Below are 21931 nucleotides of genomic sequence, written 5' to 3'. Positions count from 1 at the left end.
AAGAGACGGGGAGATCAGAGGAAGCAGTGCTGTGCTCCTGGGGTATGGAAGGCTTGGGGGATGGATACAGAGCTGACAGCTGAGCTGCTCCGACAGAGAGATGGGGAACGGAGCAGCGGCTGCGACTACTGCGGTACCGCGCCCGTGGTGAAGCAATGTTCGGTGTAGTGCTGGAAGAGAGCAAAGAACAAGTTCCAGGGCAGCTGGAGGTGTCAGAAACGAGTATAAATAGAAAACCTGACAAGGACCACTTGCAAGTGTAGATATGAAAGTGAAAATAGACTCACAGCAGTACTGGTAAAAACGAAACCTCTCAAAGACAACGGAATCAGTAGAGAGACTACAGCTGGGGGAGGTAAAGAGAACACACACCTCCAACCTACCCTAGAAAACTCTGACAGTAACACCACTAACTGTGGTTCTAACCGCAACTGTTTTACTGTTGAACTAAGGCTGGTGCCCACTCTGGTGTTGCAACCTGCTAGCAAGTTGATAGTACAGAAAATCCTTGCACAGGGAAAAAAAAAAACAGTTAAAGACTACCATGCATTGTCAGACAACCAGACATTAATGATTTGTCTTCAGCCTGTATTTTATACTTTCTATTTCAAAAACCAGATCTTGCTCTTTGTTTTCCATTCATTGCAACAGAAACAAAACCAATCACAACAGAAACAGCAGAATGGAAAAATCAAAAAACAAACCAAAAACCAAAACAACACACAAAACCAACAACCAAACACAAACCCAAAACCAGAACAAAACCAAAACCCACAAAAAAAGCCCCAAAAACCTGTGGAATTCATCCATCTTTTTAATGGGGGTTCTTCCCCTCTTCAGCACAAAAAAAAATATTCACACCAAGATTAACTTATTAACTCTGAAAAAAAAAGAGGAAAAATCCACATTGTTGAAAAGACTGAAATATCTTCCCATATCCCAAGTTAACACAATTATACAGAAGCAGCTTCCCAGTTTACTTCACTGTGATGCTCTCCTGAGAGCCAAGTTTAGCTTACAGTTTCACACACCACCACAGCTTTTTCCTTCTCTACCCACGTATTTGCTTTGCTTGTTGAGTAACATGGTTTATGACTTTCTACCCAGTAGGTCTTTTCAGAAGCACAAATGAGACCAACAAAAGCATTTAAAGCAAAGCTGTAATCAAATGAGAGCACTTCACAGACCAAATACTCAGGAAGTTGCCCTCACTGAGCACAAGGCTTATGGTCACTCTTTTGAGATGAAGTCACTTGGTTAACACTCCTACTGGTTTCCAGAGAATCTGCTCTGCTAATACATGTTTAAAGCATAAAGTTCCCCAATCAGGCCAGGAAAGACTTCCTGAATTTAGTATTTGAACATATCTGTCCATATGGAAGCAACACCACTCACTCTCTTCACTGTTCGAGGACTGCTTCAATGAGTGAGCGGTTTGCTCCTCTCACAAATGATGAAAAGAATTACATGTTAGCATAGATAGTTTTAGGTTAACTTGAGTATAATGGCATTTCGCACAATTTGGTAATGAGGGCTTCTTATATGTATCTAAGAACAATAAAAGTAGCTGTACTACTACAGATGAATATGCAGAAGGATTGTTTTTAACAACACTTTATTGAAGCACTGCAAAATGATCACAATGATAGATGTTACCTTTAACAGAATAAAGGCTGTAATGTCATAATTTAAAGGCACTAATCCTGGCACAAAGGTCTACTTACCCACCTTCCACTGTGACAGAAATAAACACACCCGGTATTTTCCTTTAAAACAGTATGTGCATACCCCCTCTGAGTGCCATTCTGTGTTTGTCATTTAAGTGACATGTAAAAGAAAACCCCAATGTTTCACCAAGGCATACTTCGACATTCGACATCTGTAGTCCTAAAGCAATGGACTACTCATTGAGGGTTTATAGTCTAGTGAGACAAGTCATTCTACACTCACATTTTGGGAATGAAAGTCCTGAAGCACATACCAGTCCCAGGCAGTCACACATTACTCCTCCTTTAGCACAATTCACTGCTTTGCTGCTTGTGTCATTGGCAATGCACTGCTCTCAGCAAGACAAGCTTAAATAACCTGATTTACACCCCCTGTTTAGAATTCAAACACCTCTCAAGTCAGGGTCAGCGCAAAAGCAAGCCAGCAGGGAGCAGAGCTGCGGCATGCTACTGGGAGGAAGCACATCTCTTTCACATCCAGTAAACACACAACAAGCAAATTATGACATGCCACTGCACAGCCACAGTAACTATAAAATTAAACCTTAGAAAAGTTAAAAGCTTGATAATTCAGCTAAGCCATATTTCAAGTTATTATCGATCCCTGCACTACATCCCTATATTAACTTAATCAGAGACTGTTTAAGGCATTTTCTTTGGCCTCCTTTCTTGTACCAGAAAGTAAAGATTATGGAGCTTTATATGTCAGTATCCAAAAAGGACTGTCTTTCCAACCTGTTTCCATAAAGATGCCAAAACACAGATCAGTAAGAAATTAAATTATTAGTTCCACAGATCACAGAACAGCTCCACATTTGTGCATCTTTCATACTGCCAAGTTGTAGGACAGAACTGCTCTATGCACCTGCTAAGACACTCAGCTAAAGTCAGGGTGATGATGAGAATTATGTTGCACTGTAATTGCACTTAAAGAAACCACCATTCACACTAACACTGGAGTTTTTCCACAAGGAAAACTCTCCCACAGCCTAGTGCTGCAGACGCATGCACAAACATCTCTTCCCAGTCTGAAGACTTGCTGCTCTATGATCAGTAAGAGCCATCACTTATACTGATCAAAACCAACACCAACTATTTAGAGTTGACAGCTATTTTAAACCATTGAGACACCACACAATAGCAACACATCACAAAATCATAAACATATGACTGATGTCCAACTCCCATGCATATTCATGACCAAGACTTCTCTCTGGCTCAGTATTTGCCTTTTCACAAGACCTGTTTTTCTTAATATGCCAACAGCCAAGGCCTACTGCAGACATATCAGAAATGAGTTTCAGGACAATGGCTATTAAGTACAATAATTTATATTAGTAAAATGCATACCCAAAAGCAACTTTTGTTGAGAATGGGAAATTACATCAGTCTTTGTTTGCTGTCTAGGCTCACTACAGAGCCTGAGACAAGTAATTATCATGCAAGATTAGACTGGCCCAACAGATTTTCAGAAGCAGAACACAACTATAGCATCCAAGGTCAGCAGACAACACTGCTAAGTATCTGCCTTAGGCTCCACACCCTCATTAGAACAGATTTAACCTCGGACTTAACTGTGCCAGAGGAGTGAGCAGTTTTTTAAGTCCAAGGCTGAAAGGTGGCGAGAACAGCCTTACTCCTCTGGAAGGACTTAGTACACTTTTCTGTTTCAAGATTAAGTGTAATCCTCAGCACTGGATTCAAGTAGTCACTTGAAGGTCTATACTTAAGCCATCTGGAAGAACAGTACAGGACCAGCTCTGAAAAACTAGTCACTTTGTGAAGAAATACGAATGTACTTTCTTGAGTACACACATCACAAATAGCCTTTGTAGCTCTCCCTGCTATTTAGATTTAGTAGAAACTATTCCTGAAATACGTCAAGCAAAGAGCTGTTAATCAAATTCATACCACAGCTGATTTAAGTGATTAGTGCTGGTATCAGACCAACCAGGGTGACAAATCTTGCAGCAGTAATACTGATTTTGTGTCTAGAGGTATTTTCCTTTGAAATTTTCACTCCAAGTAGCTTGCTTTGCATGCAGGAAACTTCCATGAACTGAAGAAATATGCACACGATCTTTTTACTCAACAGTTCATTAGTCCTTCCCACCAGACAACCTACATGTGATGGATGCTAACAGAACACTACTCAAGCCTAAAAACTAACCTGTTACAGCTCAGTAAGTGTGAAAGCTTACATGGAGGGAAGCCCTGAATAGGAGACATCCAGTTCGTTACCATTACTTGGAAGATGTTGACATACGGTCCTGTAACTTTATCAGTGACCTATGAGAAATTTGTGCAACAAAGCACCTGGAAAGAACCATCACTGTAACTTCAGATTAAAGTCACAAAAGAGTTTTTGTTCAAGACCTTAGTCAATGAGAAGCCTCACTTCCCAATGGGATAAGAATCTTTATGCATTAATTGGCAGTGAATGATCAGGAACTGCTAGATCTGACACTTGTGCTAGAAAAGCGAAAGTTTTACTCTAGACTTGATAACAAGAAACAAGCTTGTAGACAAATGCTTTTTTTTTTCCTTGAAAACAGAGCTCCAGAAGGCTGCCCCTACTTAAGACCCTTCAGCTGACCAGTGCTTTTCATACACTGAAGTCTGCTGAGATTGACTAGCTAAGCTTGCTCATGTAAGCTGAGAAAGCCCCAGGCCTGAAAGGTAGTTTTATGATTATTACACTTGAACAGTTGAACCACAGAAAATAAAGAAACTCAGGTATTTATCAAGCCTTCTGCCCCCACTCTAATCTTGTGGGAGAGCAGACAGACAGCTCATAACATATTTCCATGAGTTAAGCCACATCAACTCAAGTCAGTCAGTTAAGTGTCAATACAACCCTCAAAACATAAGTTTATTGAATAAAGCTGAAGAGCAGTAAACCAACATATGCATCCACCTAAATAAAAAAAATCACGTATTTACAAAGTTCAGTAATTGTATAAGTTGTTCACATGCAGAGAGTAATGCACAGGTTAACAATTGGTAGTGTTTGGATGCCATAAATGCTGAAAGCAGTGAAGTATATAAACACCAAACACATCGACTTTAGCTATAGGCCAGTTAACTAAACAGTGACCTGGTCCCCCACAAAGATTCACACATTCTAGTTTAGTTTCCTTATTTTAGGCACAAGCAAGTTTTGCTAAATAGAAGTTACCTGTAGCAGTTCCTGGTGAACTAGGGACTACAGTAGCAAGTTAATATACCCTCTCCTCTACAGCACCAGAGTATGAATTAATTGAAATCATGCTTCAGAGAACTAAAAGGGGACAAAAAGTTAAAATGCAAATTCAGACTGAATGCAGGCAGCATGTAGTGTCTGTGCAACAGTGCGATAGTTGGTACAGAACAGTAAGGCCATGGCAGTCTCAATTAAAACTGGCTTGTCGTAACTGATATGGACTAAACTGTTTCCAACCAAAGACTCCAACATAATGCAAACCACATTTAGGTGAAGAATCACACACAGTGTGAGGCAACACAAGCAGGTGTACCATGTATTTGCATACACTAGTAAGCTACACTGACATTACTGTATGAACAAACCAGTCTTAACAAGTCCGTCCCTTTAAATATACTGAAGTCATTGAGAAAATAAAGCTACAAAAACATTACAATCTTTAGTTTATGCATACTTCCCTATACTGTAGGGGCTACTCAAGAAACAGGATCAATTCATTGGCTCTCTTGTGCTTTGACACAGTAGAACATTTCATCTTGCAACTTACAGACTTTGCACATGGTTACATCAAGAAAGCAGGCAGGTCTAGAGTTGTCACAATAGCCTAGATATTCCATAGCACCAGGTGAAACTGTGCCCAGCCATTTCATGAGCAGGGAGACACTAGACAATTACATAGATATTGTGCTAAAGGTCAACAACTGACTCTATACAGAAACATCAGTAATTTAAGTGTCATGCAGCTGCTCAGAATGTATGTTCTGGTTTCAGATAGAGACCACCAGTATCTGTGGATAGAAAAATGTATTTGAACAAAGTCTGATGTTCCTAGCAATTTGTTTTCATGCTGGAATACTCCAATTTTTTTTGAAAGTTTGACAGAACAGTCCATTCCCATTCCCCACATAAATGTTAAACAGAAGCAACAAAATGATTTTAAACAGTTTGACTCTTTCCTAATGCATCATGAGAGTTTTCCTTTTCAAGTGACAGAGTAAGATCTCAGCTGTAGATTAGTGATGCTGATCTATTATGCCTTGTGCTCCCCTCTGCAATCAGCTTCCATTTCTCTGCTTACATACACACATCACATGCATTTGTGAGATTAATCAGTATCCCACAACTCACGCTTAAATGTTTTCTAACTACTGTATGTGGCTTCTTACAGAATCTTAATGCTGTCAAGCATCAGCATCTTCAAGCCACTAAACACTAGAAATAAAACACCTGCTGAAAATCATATAAAAACCTGGCCCTGAAAAACCAGAACAGAGTGTACCATCATAGTTAACATGGTAGAGAGACTAGGTTATCTTTTCTTAAAAAGCCCCCCCCAACCCTCCCACCACAGATGGTTGTAAAATAAATATTTGTGCTGACTTTATCATGACAACTCTAGTTGTTTTGTGACAGAATAGGAATACAAGTCTTCAGCAGTGCACATGAGAAATGAACCGTGAAAAGGCAGATTCTTGATACAGGATTTTGGGGTAGTATCTCATTATGGAGGGAAGTGGACAATTGAGATTATGGCCAACTGGTACTGGAGATTCCAGGAAGACTTCAGCTTCTTCTTGATTTTGAATGCTGAATAAGCCACTGAAGCGTGATATCTGGAGAAAGAAGAGAAGTTCCATATTCAAGTGTCTATCTGTATTTGTATAACTGGCATCACTTTAGTATGCCAGTGTCCTCAGACACGACAGGAATATCCAAGTACTTCTCTAAAGGATGATCCAAGACAGATCAACAGAATCATTTTTTGGAATGCTTGCTGTCAGTGCTTTGGTCCTATAGCTGCCCAGCATCCCTTAAGATGCATTTAAAGGAACTGCCCCAGACATCCTTGTTCTTCAGTCAACTACACCTCTAGAAAAAGACATCTTTTAACCTGACACTTTGGTATGACTCACATAAGTAGTCTGAGATCAGCGTTACTCTATCTAGCCAATCTGTGTCTCCTTGCCTAACAAAGTTAGTTTAGACCTACAGTATAAGTCTTCAAGCTCCTCCATGCTTGAAAGAGGGTCTCCTAAGGAAGTGAAATGCACTAACATCATACCAGCCCACTGCTTCTAGCAGCACCTTCCCTATAGCATCAGTGATGCTCAGCTGTGCTGTGAGGCGTGTGTGGGAGATATGAGAGAAAGGAGTATCTGCTGCTCCTGTCCACCACGTTTTCATCTTTAACTGATAGTTAAGGTTTGTGGCTAAGAGGTCAGAAGAGTTCCAGAGGCAGATTTTTCTGGAAAGAAGTTGAGTGCTTAACATAAAGCAGTCCTGGTACCCTCTGCAGCTTGTTCCTGTGACCACCAGCCTGAAGTTTCCCTCATCAGTAAACCTGTGTTAGCCTGCCAGTGAACCAGTGTCAATCTCATGGCAGCCACAAGAAGGCAACACTTGCCATCCTTTTCCTTATAAGTACTGCGCTTTTATTCAGTTGAGATTACTTGGTTTATTTACAATACTTAAGTCAAGTACTTGGTATTACACAGTACCATGGTTTCTGCCTTTGAACTTCAGAAATTCTAAAGCAATTGATGTCAGCACCAGAAAAAAAAATTACTGTCTGGCTGCATGGAGGAGTGACTAGCATAGGCCACAACAGGAACTGCTTTGATAAGGCAGCAAGAGAAGATGATAATTTCAAGGTAATGACTGAGGAAAAACCTGCTTCAGGTACCTGCTAGCCTCATGGAGTGTGGCAGAGCTGAGAACACCCAACAGAGGTATAAAATCATTTAGGCCAAACTAATAGTGAGACTAGTCAGGTATTTGCTGCAAACTAAAGGCAAGCAGCAGATTTCGCTTTAATACCAGCCAAAGCTTCCTCACTTCCATCAGGAGTTACACAAAATATAACCAGTACACTGACACATTATTCCTTTGTTACCAGTTTACTGAAGCCAGGAAACTTAAGCACTTAGAGTCCCCCAAATCCATCCCTTGACAGCTCTTCATAATGTTTAACATTTTAGGTTAATAGTTACCTATATTATCTTTCTCTTTGCAAGAAATTGAGTAGCAGCAGATTTCTCTGTCTTGAATAGCAGCAAGATTCCTACAAGAGAGAGAACATTTCAGCATACACTTATAACAAAGACGCTTACACTGACAGTCTAACCTGTTCATCTTCAAATAACTTGGTTTTGTACAATGTTGCAGCTAGCTCCTGTTGCTGGGTTTTCTACATACAAATACAAGCTTACTCACGTAACAACCTTATGTACACAAATTCATTTAAAGTAGCCTTTCTTCGGAAGGGTTAGACTTACATCTTTTCAATTAGCTGTTTCTCATCCAAAGCATTAGGAAGGTCTCTCTTATTTCCAAGTACTAGAACCTGTAATCCAGAGTAAAAGGAAACAGTTGCAGCTTTGCTTTTTAAAAGCAACAACAGAAAAAAAAACCCACATCAAACCACACAGCAAACTTCAGGGAGTCTGATAAGTAGTCTGCACTAGGCTAGTAAATCAAACAGAATGAGAAAATCACTATTAAGCCAGATGAAGGAAGACTGACACAGGGAAAGGGGGGGTACAAATAAACTGTTACATGCAAAAAGCAAGCATGAGAACACATCAACTAACAAAACCGAGAACAATCCCAGTAGACTTTACCTGTGATTCCCTAAGCTTACTCTATACTTCTGTACTACACTCTGGTTAACCTCAATTATAGCAGACTCTAGAGAGCACAAACGCATGCTGTGGGATATTCTACTATTGGAACTCCTGTCCTTTTTTTTAACTTTTTTTGTTGTTGCTGTTGGCATTGAACAAGAGTAAGATCATTGAAGGATTGACTGAGGTCATCAGTTTGATTTGAGACATAACAGGTAGTTATTGTTCATGCTTATACTAACCAATAAGGTCAGGTCTTTCTTACACTTAACAGTCCAAGCCAAACTTCAGAGTTGCTAAAGTTACATGCATTCTGCAAGCAAGTTTAATACTGTGTAAGGCAACATTACTTACAGGGATTCCTTGTAACTGTGGCTTATCTAGAAGATTGTGCAGCTCGTTTCGAGAGGCTTCTATTTTTTCACGATCTGCAGCATCTACCATGTAGCTTTAAAGAGAATTTAAGGTTAGGTCAGTAAGACTGAACTACTTCAGGAACAGCAGTCGTTCCCTTACACTGTTCTAAGCACATTCAACAATACACAAAGCTAGATCTTCTGAGCAAAGAATTTGGTTCTTTTAAAAAAATTCTCCAAGATCAGAGTAGATGGAAGATTCTTTCAGTTAGACAGCACTGCCATCCAATTCAGACAGGAAGCAGTTAGTACTCCAGATCACACACTGGTAAGAAAATAACCTATCCTGAGCCCTGAACTTAAGGGTAAAAGAGGTCAATATGGCTGCAGTACAGCTGCAAAATTAAAACAAGTACTATCAAGTCAGGCATGCACTGTTAGAAAGGGTACACACAGAAGAGGAGCAGATTTGAAGTTAAGTAGTAGCTGAAAGAAGATGACACTTACACAATAGCATTAACTCCTCTGCAATATCGCTCCCACATGCTTCGGAATCGTGGTTGCCCTCCTATATCCCAAATCTTAAGGCAAGGGGAAAAAGACAATTTAGCCATGCACTATGTCTAAACATGTCACGCAAAGAATAAGACAAGAAATTAAAACAGTTTTTCCTTTCTCCTTAGGCCAGCTGCAGGACCTCTCACATATCAGAGCAGAAATAATCCCTAGTACAGCTGCTCAAAGCTTGCAGGCCCAACAGCATAAGTTGCAAATTAGAGCATCTTATACCAGGTGCAAGAACACACCTGTGTAGTAAGTTTACACACTGTGCTATACAAGAAAATAAGATAAGATGTATTGACTTAAAACTGCTTTTTGATAAGCCTACTCTTAAGCAACATTGATGAGCAGAAGTGGAGAATCTCTGAAAATTAACTCAGATTACAGCCAGACAGCTTTATCACAACATTGCTTTAACTAGTCCACGAGTCTGGAAATCACACACAGATTCTCATTTAAGAAACCCCATAAACAAACATACGTGTATCCTTAAGCTATGTGACAGATTCAGCTGAGCCTCTTCAGTTTCCTGTATTTGTACCAATGGTGGAAGCAAAACAGAGCAAACATACAAATTTTAAACTAGAAACTGAAAACCACCCTGCATGGGTTTAAAAAGAGACAGACAACAGTAGTAACATACCTTTATTGTAACATTACCCTTTGTAACTTTCCTCATGTTGAAGCCCACAGTAGGAATCATATCTTCACTGAATTGACCTGACTGAAAAAAAAAAAGGTGAATTTAGTGTTTACCTGATGCAGCTAGTTTACATAATAAAATATGATCTTTTACTGTCTTTCAACTGAAGGCTTTATAGACAAGAGGTTGCAGATATTATATTCATGTGTACTGAAGCTTGTGTTAAGTCAGTAGAGTCATTTCTTACAAGCACTGAAACACTTTTTTTCCAAGCCTTGAGGCAGCCAGGGCAGCAAAGTTACCTGTGGAAAAATGCTTTGCACAATTTAACAGATGGACAAGCAGGGCAAGTATAGGAAAAGAGCCATTTGCCTACTTCTGCTGGAGCCAAGTTCTGTACATCAGGATCTCCTAGTTACCTGGAAGCTAGATTTTCCTCTGATGCAAGCTACTCTATGTATGACAGTTAGAGTAATAAATCACTCCTATGGAGTAAGCCTCCAACCCACAGCTATGGGTTAACTCCCTGAGGAATGTTAAAGGCTGGAAAGTGGAAGGACCTGACAGGTCTACTTCCTGCTAGGCTACAGTGTCTAACCTGTTCCACAGTGGAAGAGGCAATTGGAATGCAACTGGAGAATATTTCAGTCCATTTCCACCAGAAGTTCAGCATCACTTTAAACTCTGACATAACTGCCACAAAACAGTGCTGTACTACAGAAGTTCTCTGGTGGCAGATGTTTTACTGGCTGTTACACTTTTAGCTGTAACAGCTTGAAAGCCAAGTTCACAGCTATCTCCTGCAGCTAACCCAGGAGCCGTAACAAGCGTTATCCACAGCAGTACAGATTTCTCCCATGCTCCCTTAGCTTTTTGGCAGAAGGTGAATCTTAGCCACAGCAGTCATTATGTATCACACTACATCCATTATATGTAATACAACCAGAGAGTCAACCAGATTTGGAAAAAAGATCAACTCAAATGCATTCAGTTGTTTAATTAGGGTCTGGTATCATAGCAGCAGAAAATCTGCTTCTCTTCCTTAATGTTGCACAGAGAAGCTAGGCTGAGTTAAAAGCCCTAAAGGGATCTCTGAAGCAGATGTCACTTCGCCCTACAGTTAGGGCGCAACTGCTCACAAGCTGGAAGTAGTACCTAAGTCCGACTGGACATGCCAAAGAAGGCCAACAGCATATAGGGCTTGTATCAGGAATAGTGTGGCAGCAGGAATAGGGCAGTGATCACACTCTGTGCTCAGCACTAGTGAAGCCACACTAGTGTGTCAGTTTTGGGCCCCTCACTACAAGAATGAGGTGCTGGAGCTGATCCAGAGAAGGGCAACAGAGCTGGTGAAGGGTCTGGAGCACAAGTGTGAAGAGGAACGGCTGAGGAAAGTTGTTCAGCCTGGAGAAACAGAGGCTCAAAGGAGACCCTAACAAACACTCCTGACAGCTACCTGAAAAGAGGATGGAGCAAGGTGGGGGTCAGCCTCTTCTCCCTAGTAACAAGCTATAGGACAAGAGGAGATGGCCTCAAGTGGTGACAGGGGAGGTTTAGATTGGATATTAGGAAAAATGTCTTCACTGAAAGGGTAGTCAAGCATTGGAACAGGCTGCCCAGCAAAGTGGTGGAGTCACCATCCTTGGAGGTATTTAAAGATGTGTAGATGTGCCATTTAGGGACATGGTTTAGTGGGCAGTGCTGGGCTAACAGTTGGACTCAGTGATCTTAAAGGCCTTTTCCAACCTAAACAATTCTATGCTTTGAGTAGATGCTGTTCAGAATTTGCAACCAGAAGATGATCAGCTCGTAATACCACTGCTTTGTTATTCACTTCTATGCCTAGAAGCCTGCACTTTCTTCAGCTTGCCCTCACCAGCTCACCTCCAACCCCCTCACTGTGATCTTCCCCTAGCATACCAGTGCAGCAAGCTTCACATAATACAGACTCCAGTATAAGTCTGATAAATATTAGAAATCATCTGAAAACATACAGATGATAATGGTCTCATTTGGGCTTATTTGGCCAAGTCCTTCAGTTAAATGGCATGTTGATCTTGCCACTGACCTCCAAAACAGAAATACATCCAGAGCTTAGACTTGAAAAGACAGCAGTCCCTGAACAGGTGGTGATTTTTCACATTTAATATCTGCTTTCCAGATGCATGGCTATACAGACTAATTGTGTTTTAAAAGAAGCAAAAAAATAACTAAGTCCTTGAATACAAGGAAAACAACAGTAAAAAGCAATGATCTGAAAAATGGACAGCTTAAACCTCATTAGGTAGGTGTTTTGAATTCTCATTTGCAAGATGTTTCAGCTCTTTAAGCTACACGTATCAATCTCATGCAGGACATTTCAGAAACTACTCTAACCTTTCTGATAACTTGGCAAGGTAGGTGCACAACCTGCATGCTGGTTCAGGAGCTTCCTGTTCCTGCCTTGAAAGCCCAGTGTGCAAGTTGCCCATCTCAGCCAGTTGGATTACGTGTAGCTCAGCAGCAGGTGATTAAGCCTGCTTTCCACATCTGATGCAGTTTAGTTCAGTTCATAAAGCATGCACTGCCAATCTTGCCTTTGAAGGGTCAGCTTGCAATGGTTGCTCAAGAACCACTGCATTCCTGCTTCTGCAGTCACACCCTACACCCACATCTTGTAACCAAACATCTCCCAAGCACTCCCTCAACCTCCATCTCTGTGCTACATTATATTACCCACCCCATATGCTATCAGCTATCCCACTCATACTTCAAGACTCTTCACTCAAGTGCTGTTCCTACCAATAGCTCATGCTTTCTTCTACAATACAAATAGCTCTACCACTCTTTTAGGATACGGATTCCTTCAGATTGGAGCAGCTCCTCTTTTGCTCCATGCTTAATGTAATGTTGAAGAAATTTCTGGAATGCTTCCTTTTGGTGCATCACAGTATCTTCAGAAAAGCTGCTGCACCATATACTACTCTACAAGTACTCTCTACCCACAGTACACACCCAGGTGGCATAAAAACTTGTTCTGACTTGCTTAAAAACTGGACTACAGAGTCACTCAGTTACAACTTGAGTTCCAGCTTTCTGTATGTTGCTTTGTAGGCAAAACAAACCAGCACTGACATGCTTTCTGAGCTGTCAGAAACAGAAGCGTAGCACAGCTGCTTTCACTGAGCTGCCTCCAAAACAAGCCCACCCATCCCCACTATAAAACGTTAAGACTGAGCCTGAGGTGAGGTGGGCACTTCACAGCTTCAAGAAGCACACCTGACTGCAGGGTTTGAGCATACTGATCAACTCATCTCTTCATTTGAAAGACCTTACTCTGGTATCAGTGTGGGTGTTCACACACTGTTCACACAGTGTTCACAGTTTACATGAAGAAACCTTATATTTTAAGCCACCTTGTATTTTAAGATAGATCAAAAATGGTAAAAAGATGGTACAGGATTTTGCTAGCAGGCAATGATCTCCTTTGATAGGTTCTGCTATTGTAGCCAACCATCTTAGCCCAGAAACAGTTCTCTAAACCCAGAATTTAGAGGGCTTTTGTTTACTACCTCTACAGGAGGGAAAAAGCCAGGAATTTAGCTGCATCTTATTCATATGCAAAAGCTACTTGCTCAGTAGAACAAGAATATGCTTTTATTAGTAAGCAATTCTGTTTGAATCAGACTTCCCTCTGGCCCTCCTAGAGCAGATTACTCAGCCCTATCAGTGTGTGTTCACAATACGATGGTTTCTCCTTCTAAAACAGGCACCAGCTTTCAAACAAGTTTGATAAGCACAGAAATATTTTCAGTTCCTGATCTCAAAGTGCTTGGCTGTTGTCATACACAGTAGCATTGCTCAAACACTCAAATACTCAAACACTTATAGCTCAAGCTACTCAAGAGTAGCTGCTTACAAATCCAGCAAGAACATCCATTTCAGCACTTGCGAATATTCCAGTAGGCAGACCCTGTACTTCATCCAGGCCTCTTGGAAGATCAGCCTTGTGTACTGCAAGTGACAATGAATTGAGCCATTAGCTCCGAGGTCACACAGCCTAAAACTGCTCACTGAAGGTCACAAAACAAAGTTAACTCTAGCCCCTGATAAGAAAGAGGGAGACTAAACAGACCAAATTTCAGAGACCACATGCAGAAAGAACCTCCAGGACCAGTCGTTAAGCCTCCTGGTTTAAGACCCTTTTCAATACTCCAAGCTCCCCAAGAACCCAGGCATGTGATTTTAGCACAACATGAACCCATTTACCTGCCTGAGTATTTATGCTGGATAGGGATTATTCAGAGGAGCAAAAGTGCTTCCCGGCTGAACTAGGTCCCTGCATTATATTCCAGCACAGGGCCAACACCTACTTGAACAAATCCATTTGCATTCAGCTCACCCTACATCTAGTCATAGTATCAGCTCTTGCATGGACTGCGGTGTTTATGCATTGTACTCTCCATTGCTAACATTTCAGAAGTGTAAAAAGGATGAGAGATCAGTCTTAAGCTGCAGCCAGCTTAACCCATAAACTACAGGCAGAAGACTGCCAGCTCCTAGGGAGTTACGCTTACCAGACTGTAAGCGCTAAGCAGTTTGATCAAGTAATTGAGTGTAATACTGGAATTCCTCCTTCCTCTACCTTCCTTAAAAGCTCATTTCAATACATTAAAGGAGCCATTAAAGGCAGAACTCAAATTGCAGCAGCAGAACCAGTGTTCCCTCTTCTTTCCAGCTAAAGCAATAAGTTTTCTCCTGCTGTCAGCAGAAAGCATGCTGCCTACAATGGTGCATCCTCATGGTCCTCAACCACCAATTCACAGCAACCAGATTTTGATTCCACAGCCTGCACAAGGACATTCTTTATAACAACAGAAAAAGTCAGGGCATCCTTCATCTTGCATCTCATAAAGCTAACATGATTCATTACTGTTACAGGACAAATTTCTTCATATAGACTTTGTTACTACACACCAAGGATTTCTTTATCTTTACTCATAATACTTTTCATCCATCTAGAAGAGATCACAAACAAGCTTAGCTGACAAGGAGACAATAACTTTGGGAGTATGCATCCCAGCCAGGACACTCCCAACTCACCTGAACCAGTATATAATCTTAAGCCCTGCTGCTCATCCCTAAACTTTTCACACTAAGAAAAATAACTGCATCTTTCAGAAATCTCTTTAAAAAAAAAAAAAAAAAAAGGCAGGGTAATTTTAGCATTACATAAAGCTACCCCTACACTAAGCCTCCTCTGCAACATTCATAGCCTCAACCAAAAAGCACATCATATATGGACAAATCGATTCTCCAGTTTCTGTAGTCTGGCTGCCTTCTTGAAATACTTCAGTATTTCAGTTACTTGTGATCACATTCAGAAGCTTGAACTCTAGTTTCAAAGCTTGAATCGCTGTGATCAAACAGTCCCTTGAAAAGCTTTACAACAGCACTTCTATGACTGATTGCTGCAGAAACCAAAATAGTGGTATCTGACAAGAAAATGAAGTTTTATTTCCCCAACCCTGACTTCAACGGAATGCTTAAAAGGACACGGCCTGTTTAACACGTACTACCACACAGCAGTCAAATAAGCCCTAAAAAGACACATTTCTATCTAGAAGTCAGTCATACAAGATTTACAGACATTTCATGCCTTTTGTGAAACCATCTTTCTCCAGGTGTTACCACCTAAAGCTCTTCCACTACTTAAAGAGTGCTATATGGGAACTTAAGACCAGGATGGAAAAACTAGATTCCCGTTTTAATCACCTGTTTCAGACCAGGTGGGATACAGCAAGCAGGACCTCAAAGAAAAAGTATTAACTAGAGTATGAGTCACCTCATATTAGCTTTATTACCTAATGAAGTGAGGCAATCCATTTCAAGAGACTTCTCTGATTAATAAACACTAAAAAAAATGTATCAACCTTCTCCCTTAACTACCATGTGTATAAGGTGACAACATACGTTATTTATGACCTACCTGGGTGTTTGAAGGCACTAACACAGCAGCAAAGCTCTTTAGAGCAATCTTTTTCCACACTTCTCTGGTATGGCTTCTTTAAGTCAAAGTTATTTATAATAGTCATGAGGACAGAAGGCAGTCACAGCTCCAAACTGGCCAAGGGAATCCTTTGTTGAACCATTTCTAAAACTGCCTCTCTTCACAAACCAAGGCCTCATTCAAAGACTTGTCAGATATCCCAAAGTTAAAACCACACCATGCTAATTTAGGCTTTGACACAAATCTTAAAAAGGGATCTTATTTGCTATCTATCACTACAAATGGAACAGATTGAGTTTAGCTCTTAAACCTGACAACAGTATTGGGGAAGTCCAGCTCCAACCCCTGCTTGCTGAGGATCAGGCTATCAAGCTTCAATGTTCCAGTGCCAAACTGCTGGATCAAGAACAAATCTACCAGGTTTCAAGCAACACTTCACAACAGGAAGTGCTGCTCTTCTATGAAGCAGTTTTCTGAAGCTGAACAAGTGTCCCTTTATTCACCAGCATGCACTGCCCACAGCCTGGAAGCAGAGTCAGTTTACTTGAGTCACATTTCAGTTGTGTCACGTGGCTGTGGAGCTCGTTGCCTCTCGTACCTCTCCAAAACGGCATGGCTGGGACTCACAGCTTTGATAGCATGTCTGATGAAAACCTGTTAATAGATGCTATCTGCAAAGATACAAATGACAAAAGATACTACAGACTCCAGTAACTAATGGGCATTTCGAATCCTCAGACAAGAAGCTAACAACTCAAGATGTGATACTGGGATAACATGCAGTTTCTACAAACAAGAGCCACGGGCCATCTACATTATGGAAATCAGGACCAGGAAGAAATGATATCCTCCCTTGTGAGCAAGTTTACTCATGCACATGGAAAGCTTATGCTTAATATCTAATTAGAGACAGTGACTAATACAGAGCCTCAGCAAAGCAGAAGCTGCATTAGTTGCATTCAGCTGTAACTAAATTTCACTGCTAAGGTCAGTTTTTAAACCTAGTCAAAGTAAGTTTGGTCCAATCAGAAACTAAGTGCACGTTTACACTGAAGGAATAAATATGGTCAAACCAGCTACCTACCTAGAAAAAATTATTCTAAAATGGGACTGTCTGCCTGTCATGCCCTTTCTACTCCAGCAGCAGTCAAACCTTGGATCAAGTCTCCTGTGTAATTGCTTGAGTTTTTCCTCTCGTTGCATATGCCTGATTTGATTGGCATAAATTACATTAGAGATTTATATTAGATTAAACTCACTGTTGTGAAGAGACTGGTAACAGCCCTCTGTTACACAGAACACAACCTTATAAGCCCTAGCAAGTTCCTGGTATGCAATCCAGCTTTTAGAGCTATTCTACAGGACTAGCATCTTGCTGTGTCATTCCTTTCATTTTGGTTTTAAGCAATCCCAATGTTTGACAGCTACATCCATCCAAACCATTAACTGGCCTGCAGAGAGCAGTTATTCTTTTTCGGCTCTTCTTTCCAAATGCATACTCTGAACTGAAGTCCTTCAAGGTGGCAGCTAACAAGAAGTTAGCTCTTCATGCCATGGACAGCACTACTACTTCAAGAACTAATACTGCACTGGTAACTGAAGCTTAGGGCTTTTATTTTTTTTTTTTAAACAGTAATAAACCCCTGAGCAAGTCCCCTCACTCTTTCTTTGAAAAGAGTCACTAGATTTTTCCAATTAAAAACTTCAGAAAAGCAACTAGCTACTTCCAAACTTAAACCACCTAACTAGGCTGTGTCATTATGCATAACAACTTCCTTATTTCATTCAGTTTTGCAAGAGTGCTTGAATGACACTCAGATAAATGTCTGGGTGTGATCCTAATGTGTGGCTGAAACCTTGCAAGATTCAACCACTAGCAAAGCAAGCTGGATACAGATGTCAGCTTATCTTAGGTGTATTTTTCCCATTTGAGATTATTTAGATGGACTAAACCAAAGTGCAGCTACTACAACAATTCAGTACTACTCCACATACCTGCAGTATAGATTCACAGGTAACTCCCTGAAAGAAATGTGCTGCTGATACTGCACAGGGAACAGCAAAGTCAAGTGCCATCACCATCTACGATCCCAGAAGACAAAACATCTACAGAATAACCTCAGTACCCAAAACTCTATGAACACACCAGCTCAGCAGCCACAGATTGAGGTTGTTCAACAATTTCAAAGTTCCATTTTTAGAAATCCAAGCCCAGAGGTAGCAGTAGCTCTTACTGTGTTAAAGAAAAGGCTTCCAGCATTCTTGGTCCAGCAGCTTTCACCTAACATACCTAGTCAGAGGAAGGGTTTCCTTTTATGAAGTTGACCAATTTCACAACGTTATCATGAACGTTATCATGAAGGCCACCAAGTGCTAGCATCCACAGCTACACAAGACGTTAGTTACATTTCGACAGCTAGTTAAATGTAAGGATTCTGTATAACTGCAAGAGAACGACAGTCCTTTTCCTATCCTGCACCTCATTTAACTGACAAATAAATACATTCGTGAAAATAATAATATTCAGATGACAGCCTCAAAAAAAAAAAAAAACAACCAAAAAAAACCCAAAAAGAACAAAACAAACCAAAACCCAAAACATCCTGAAGCTCTGTTAACTGTAAGGCTGAAGACACCAGCTTCCTTATTCTAGAGGCACTGAAATCAAGACATTCATGCTCCTGCAAAACTAGAAGGTACCCTGGATTCCCATTTCAGTTTCCCTACAAAGGCTTTCAAATTCCAGCTTATCCCTTTGAATTGTCTTCCATCACATGCATCCACAGAACAGGACACTGATGAGGCCGAACACAGCATTTAAGCAAGCCATGCTTTATCTTGTTCAACAATGGAAAAGTTTCATGTAGGAGGATTCCCACACCCTTCCTTCATCTGCTCCAGGCAGATCGTCAGATAAGTAGGCCCAAGTTCAGCAGTGTGCTGCTCTTAGGCTTGGAAGTTGTACATCTTAGTGCATACCTTAAGAGAAAGTAGATTATTTAATGCAGGTTTCAGCAAACAGGATAAGCAAAAATCTGAGAGAAGGACCATGACAGGGAAACAATCATCTACTGATGACCACTGGAAAAAAAGTCAAATGGAGGAAAGCCACTGAAGACACATCACACTGTCTTCACCTTAACCCAACCCAAGCCTGACCAGACTAATACGCTGACTGAAACAAGCCTTCAGGGCAAGCGGCAGAGCTCCGATACAGCTACCGGTGTCATCAGGGTCCCATTAGCACACAAAGGTTTATGGAGGCCCCGCGCAAGGCTGGCTCAGCCACCACCTAGGAGACTACCCCGCGAGAGCCGCCATGGCCAGCTCCCACCCCAGGCAGCCCCGCGGGAGCGGCTGCACCCCTCAGTCGGGCTCCGCATGTAAGACACTACCGGTCTGGGGCGTGCCGATAAGCGACAGCGAGGGCCGAGGCCGGACACGAGGCCGCTCCCGGTCCGGCCCGCCTCTACAGCGGCGCCAGTCCCCTCCAGCGGGGCCTGCACCGGCCGCGACGTGCCTGGCACCGTGCGGCAACCAGGTCTACCGGCCAGCCCCGCCGCCTCCCGTTCGAGTCCCGGCGCGGCCCGCTCACCGCGATGACGTTGACGAAGGTGGTCTTGCCCGAGTACTGCAGCCCCACCAGAGTGAGCTCCATCTCCTCCTTCCAGAAGAGGGAGCGGAACCAGTCCAGCAGCCGGGAGAGCAACGCCAGCATGGCTGCAGCAGACGGGCGGGCGGGCCGGGGGTACTGGCGGGCTCGGCCCGGGACTGGCGGCGGCGGCTGTCGGGCACCGGCGCGCTCCCACACGGCCCAGCTCGCCCCCGCGCCGCGGTCATATGACGCCTCGACGCGCTCGCGCGACGCAACCAAGAGAGGCCTCGCCGCTGCCAGCCCCTCCGCTGCACCGCCCCCTGCCGGCAGCCACCCGCGCTGCGCCCGGGGAGGACCGGCGGCGGCGAGGGGGCGGGGCGGAGGCGGGGCCGCGCCATCTTGGGCGGGAGCTGGTCCGGCAGCTCACGGCTGTCGGGTTGGACCCTCGGGTTTCGGGGTTCGCCGCAGGCCGTTCCCTCCGGGCAGCTGTGCCGTGCTGCGAACCGTACCCACGGCCCCCGAGCCATCCCCAGCCGCCTGCTCCATCTGGCCCCACAGAAGCGCCCCCGCCGCCAGCGGATCCCCTCAGAGCCACGCAGCAGGGCGGGGAGCAGGACCCGACCAAGGCTGCATGGAGGGTTGTGGCTCCAGTTACAAAGCACACCGGTTGTGGGGGCTCTTCTTGGTGCATCCCCCGGTTTGTTCCTCTCTCGGGTGGGTCTGTGAGAGCTGAACACTGAAGCATGGAGCTGCAGGGCCCTCCAGGCACATTCTGGGCTTGCAGAGCACCAGGGGTTAAGAAATACTAACCATGATGTTTCTACATGATACATACAGAGTGTTTTTCAAAGCAAGCGTGCCCTCAGAACTGCAAACATCCCTGCCCATGATCTTACCCTCACGTAACCAGATGTTCCCTAGGAGCTTTGCCAGGAATCCATGCATTTTGCACAGCTATTTTACTGAGGACCTCACAGTATCACAGTATCACAGTATGTTAGAGATTGGAAGGGACCTCAAAAGATCATCTAGTCCAATCCCCCTGCCGGAGCAGGAACACCTAGATAAGGTTACACAGGAACGTGTCCAGGCGGGTTTTGAATGTCTCCAAACAAGGAGATTCCACAACCTCCCTGGGCAGCCTGTCCAGTGTTCGTCACCCTCACTGAGAAGAAGTTTCTTCTCAGGTTAGTGGAACCTCTTGTGCTCCAATTTGTACCCATTACCCCTTGTCCTATCATTGTTTGCCACTGAGAAGAGCCTGGCTCCATCCTCGTGACACTCCCCCTTTATATATTTATATACACTAATAAGGTCACCCCTCATCTCCTCTTCTCCAAACTATGAGACCCAGCTCCCTCAGTCTTTCCTCATAAGGGAGATGCTCCACTCCCTTAATCATCTTAGTTGCCCTGCGCTGGACTCTCTCCAGCAGGTCCCTCTCCTTCTTAAACTGAGGGGCCCAGAACTGGACACAATATTCCAGATGAGGTCTCACCAGGGCGAGTAGAGGGGAAGGAGACCTCTCTCGACCTACTAACCACCCCCCTTCTAATACACCCCAGGATGCCATTGGCCTTCTTGGCCACAAGGGCACAGTGTCGGCTCATGGTCACCCTGTCGTCCACCAGGACCCCCAGGTCCCTCTCCCCTACACTGCTCTCTAACAGGTCGTTCCCCACCCTATACTGGAACCTGGGGTTGTTCCTGCCCAGATGCAGGACTCTACACTTTCCCTTGTTATATTTCATCAAGTTATTCCCCGCCCAGCTCTCCAGCCTGTCCAGGTCCTGGATGGCAGCACAGCCTTCTGCGTGTCGCCACCCCTCCCAGCTTAGTGTCATCAGCAAACTTGCTGATAGTACACTCAATTCCCTCATCTAAATCGTTGATGAATATATTAAATAATACTGGTCCCAGTACCGACCCTTGAGGCACTCCACTAGATACAGGCCTCCAACTAGACTCCGCCCCATAGACCTCACTGCTGCGCTGGTCAGGACACTGTAACTGGCTGTTATAATCCTTGGACATATTAAGCCTAGTTCTGTAAAGCCAATAGCAGGTGAAGATTAGAACTCCCCCAGCTTCAAAGAACAGCAGAACAAGAAAGCAAACCAGTGCACACATCTGCATGGGTTTAAAATGGAAGGCGACTGGGGCAATACAGATTTACAAGCTCTAAGCATCTTGATGTACATAATAAATACCTCACCTCTCCAAACATCTGCCGCC

At 43.0% G+C, this 21931-nt stretch overlaps 1 protein-coding gene across 1 annotated transcript; it reads right to left on the bottom strand.

The window, feature by feature from the left end:
* Positions 1–4567: 4567 nt before the first annotated feature.
* On the bottom strand, positions 4568–19962 carry ARL8B (ADP ribosylation factor like GTPase 8B). The gene is made up of 7 exons (XM_061362139.1): positions 19697–19962; positions 10113–10193; positions 9416–9489; positions 8907–9000; positions 8205–8272; positions 7920–7990; positions 4568–6542 (listed from the first exon to the last, which is right to left on the bottom strand). The coding sequence occupies exons 1-7, from the start codon at positions 19817–19819 to the stop codon at positions 6493–6495; spliced, it is 561 nt and encodes a 186-aa protein (XP_061218123.1). The 5' UTR covers positions 19820–19962; the 3' UTR covers positions 4568–6492.
* Positions 19963–21931: the final 1969 nt, after the last annotated feature.

Source organism: Neopsephotus bourkii, unplaced genomic scaffold, assembly GCF_033783945.1.
Source record: "Neopsephotus bourkii isolate Nb327-2 ecotype Australia unplaced genomic scaffold, CSIRO-AGI_Nbou_v1 NB_1080, whole genome shotgun sequence".
Classification (NCBI taxonomy): Eukaryota; Metazoa; Chordata; class Aves; order Psittaciformes; family Psittacidae; genus Neopsephotus; species Neopsephotus bourkii.
This window is presented reverse-complemented; position numbering and strand designations above follow the sequence as displayed.

Coding starts and splice junctions, on each gene's coding strand:
- ARL8B (XM_061362139.1), bottom strand. CDS start 19,819: ATGCTGGCGTTGCTCTCCCGGCTGCTGGACTGGTTCCGCTCCCTCTTC. Junction 8,273..8,906: donor CACAGTTACAAGGAATCCCT/GTAAGTAATGTT, acceptor TCTGGATTACAG/GTTCTAGTACTTGGAAATAA. Junction 6,543..7,919: donor CAAAGAGAAAGATAATATAG/GTAACTATTAAC, acceptor TTCTTTCTCCAG/ATATCACGCTTCAGTGGCTT.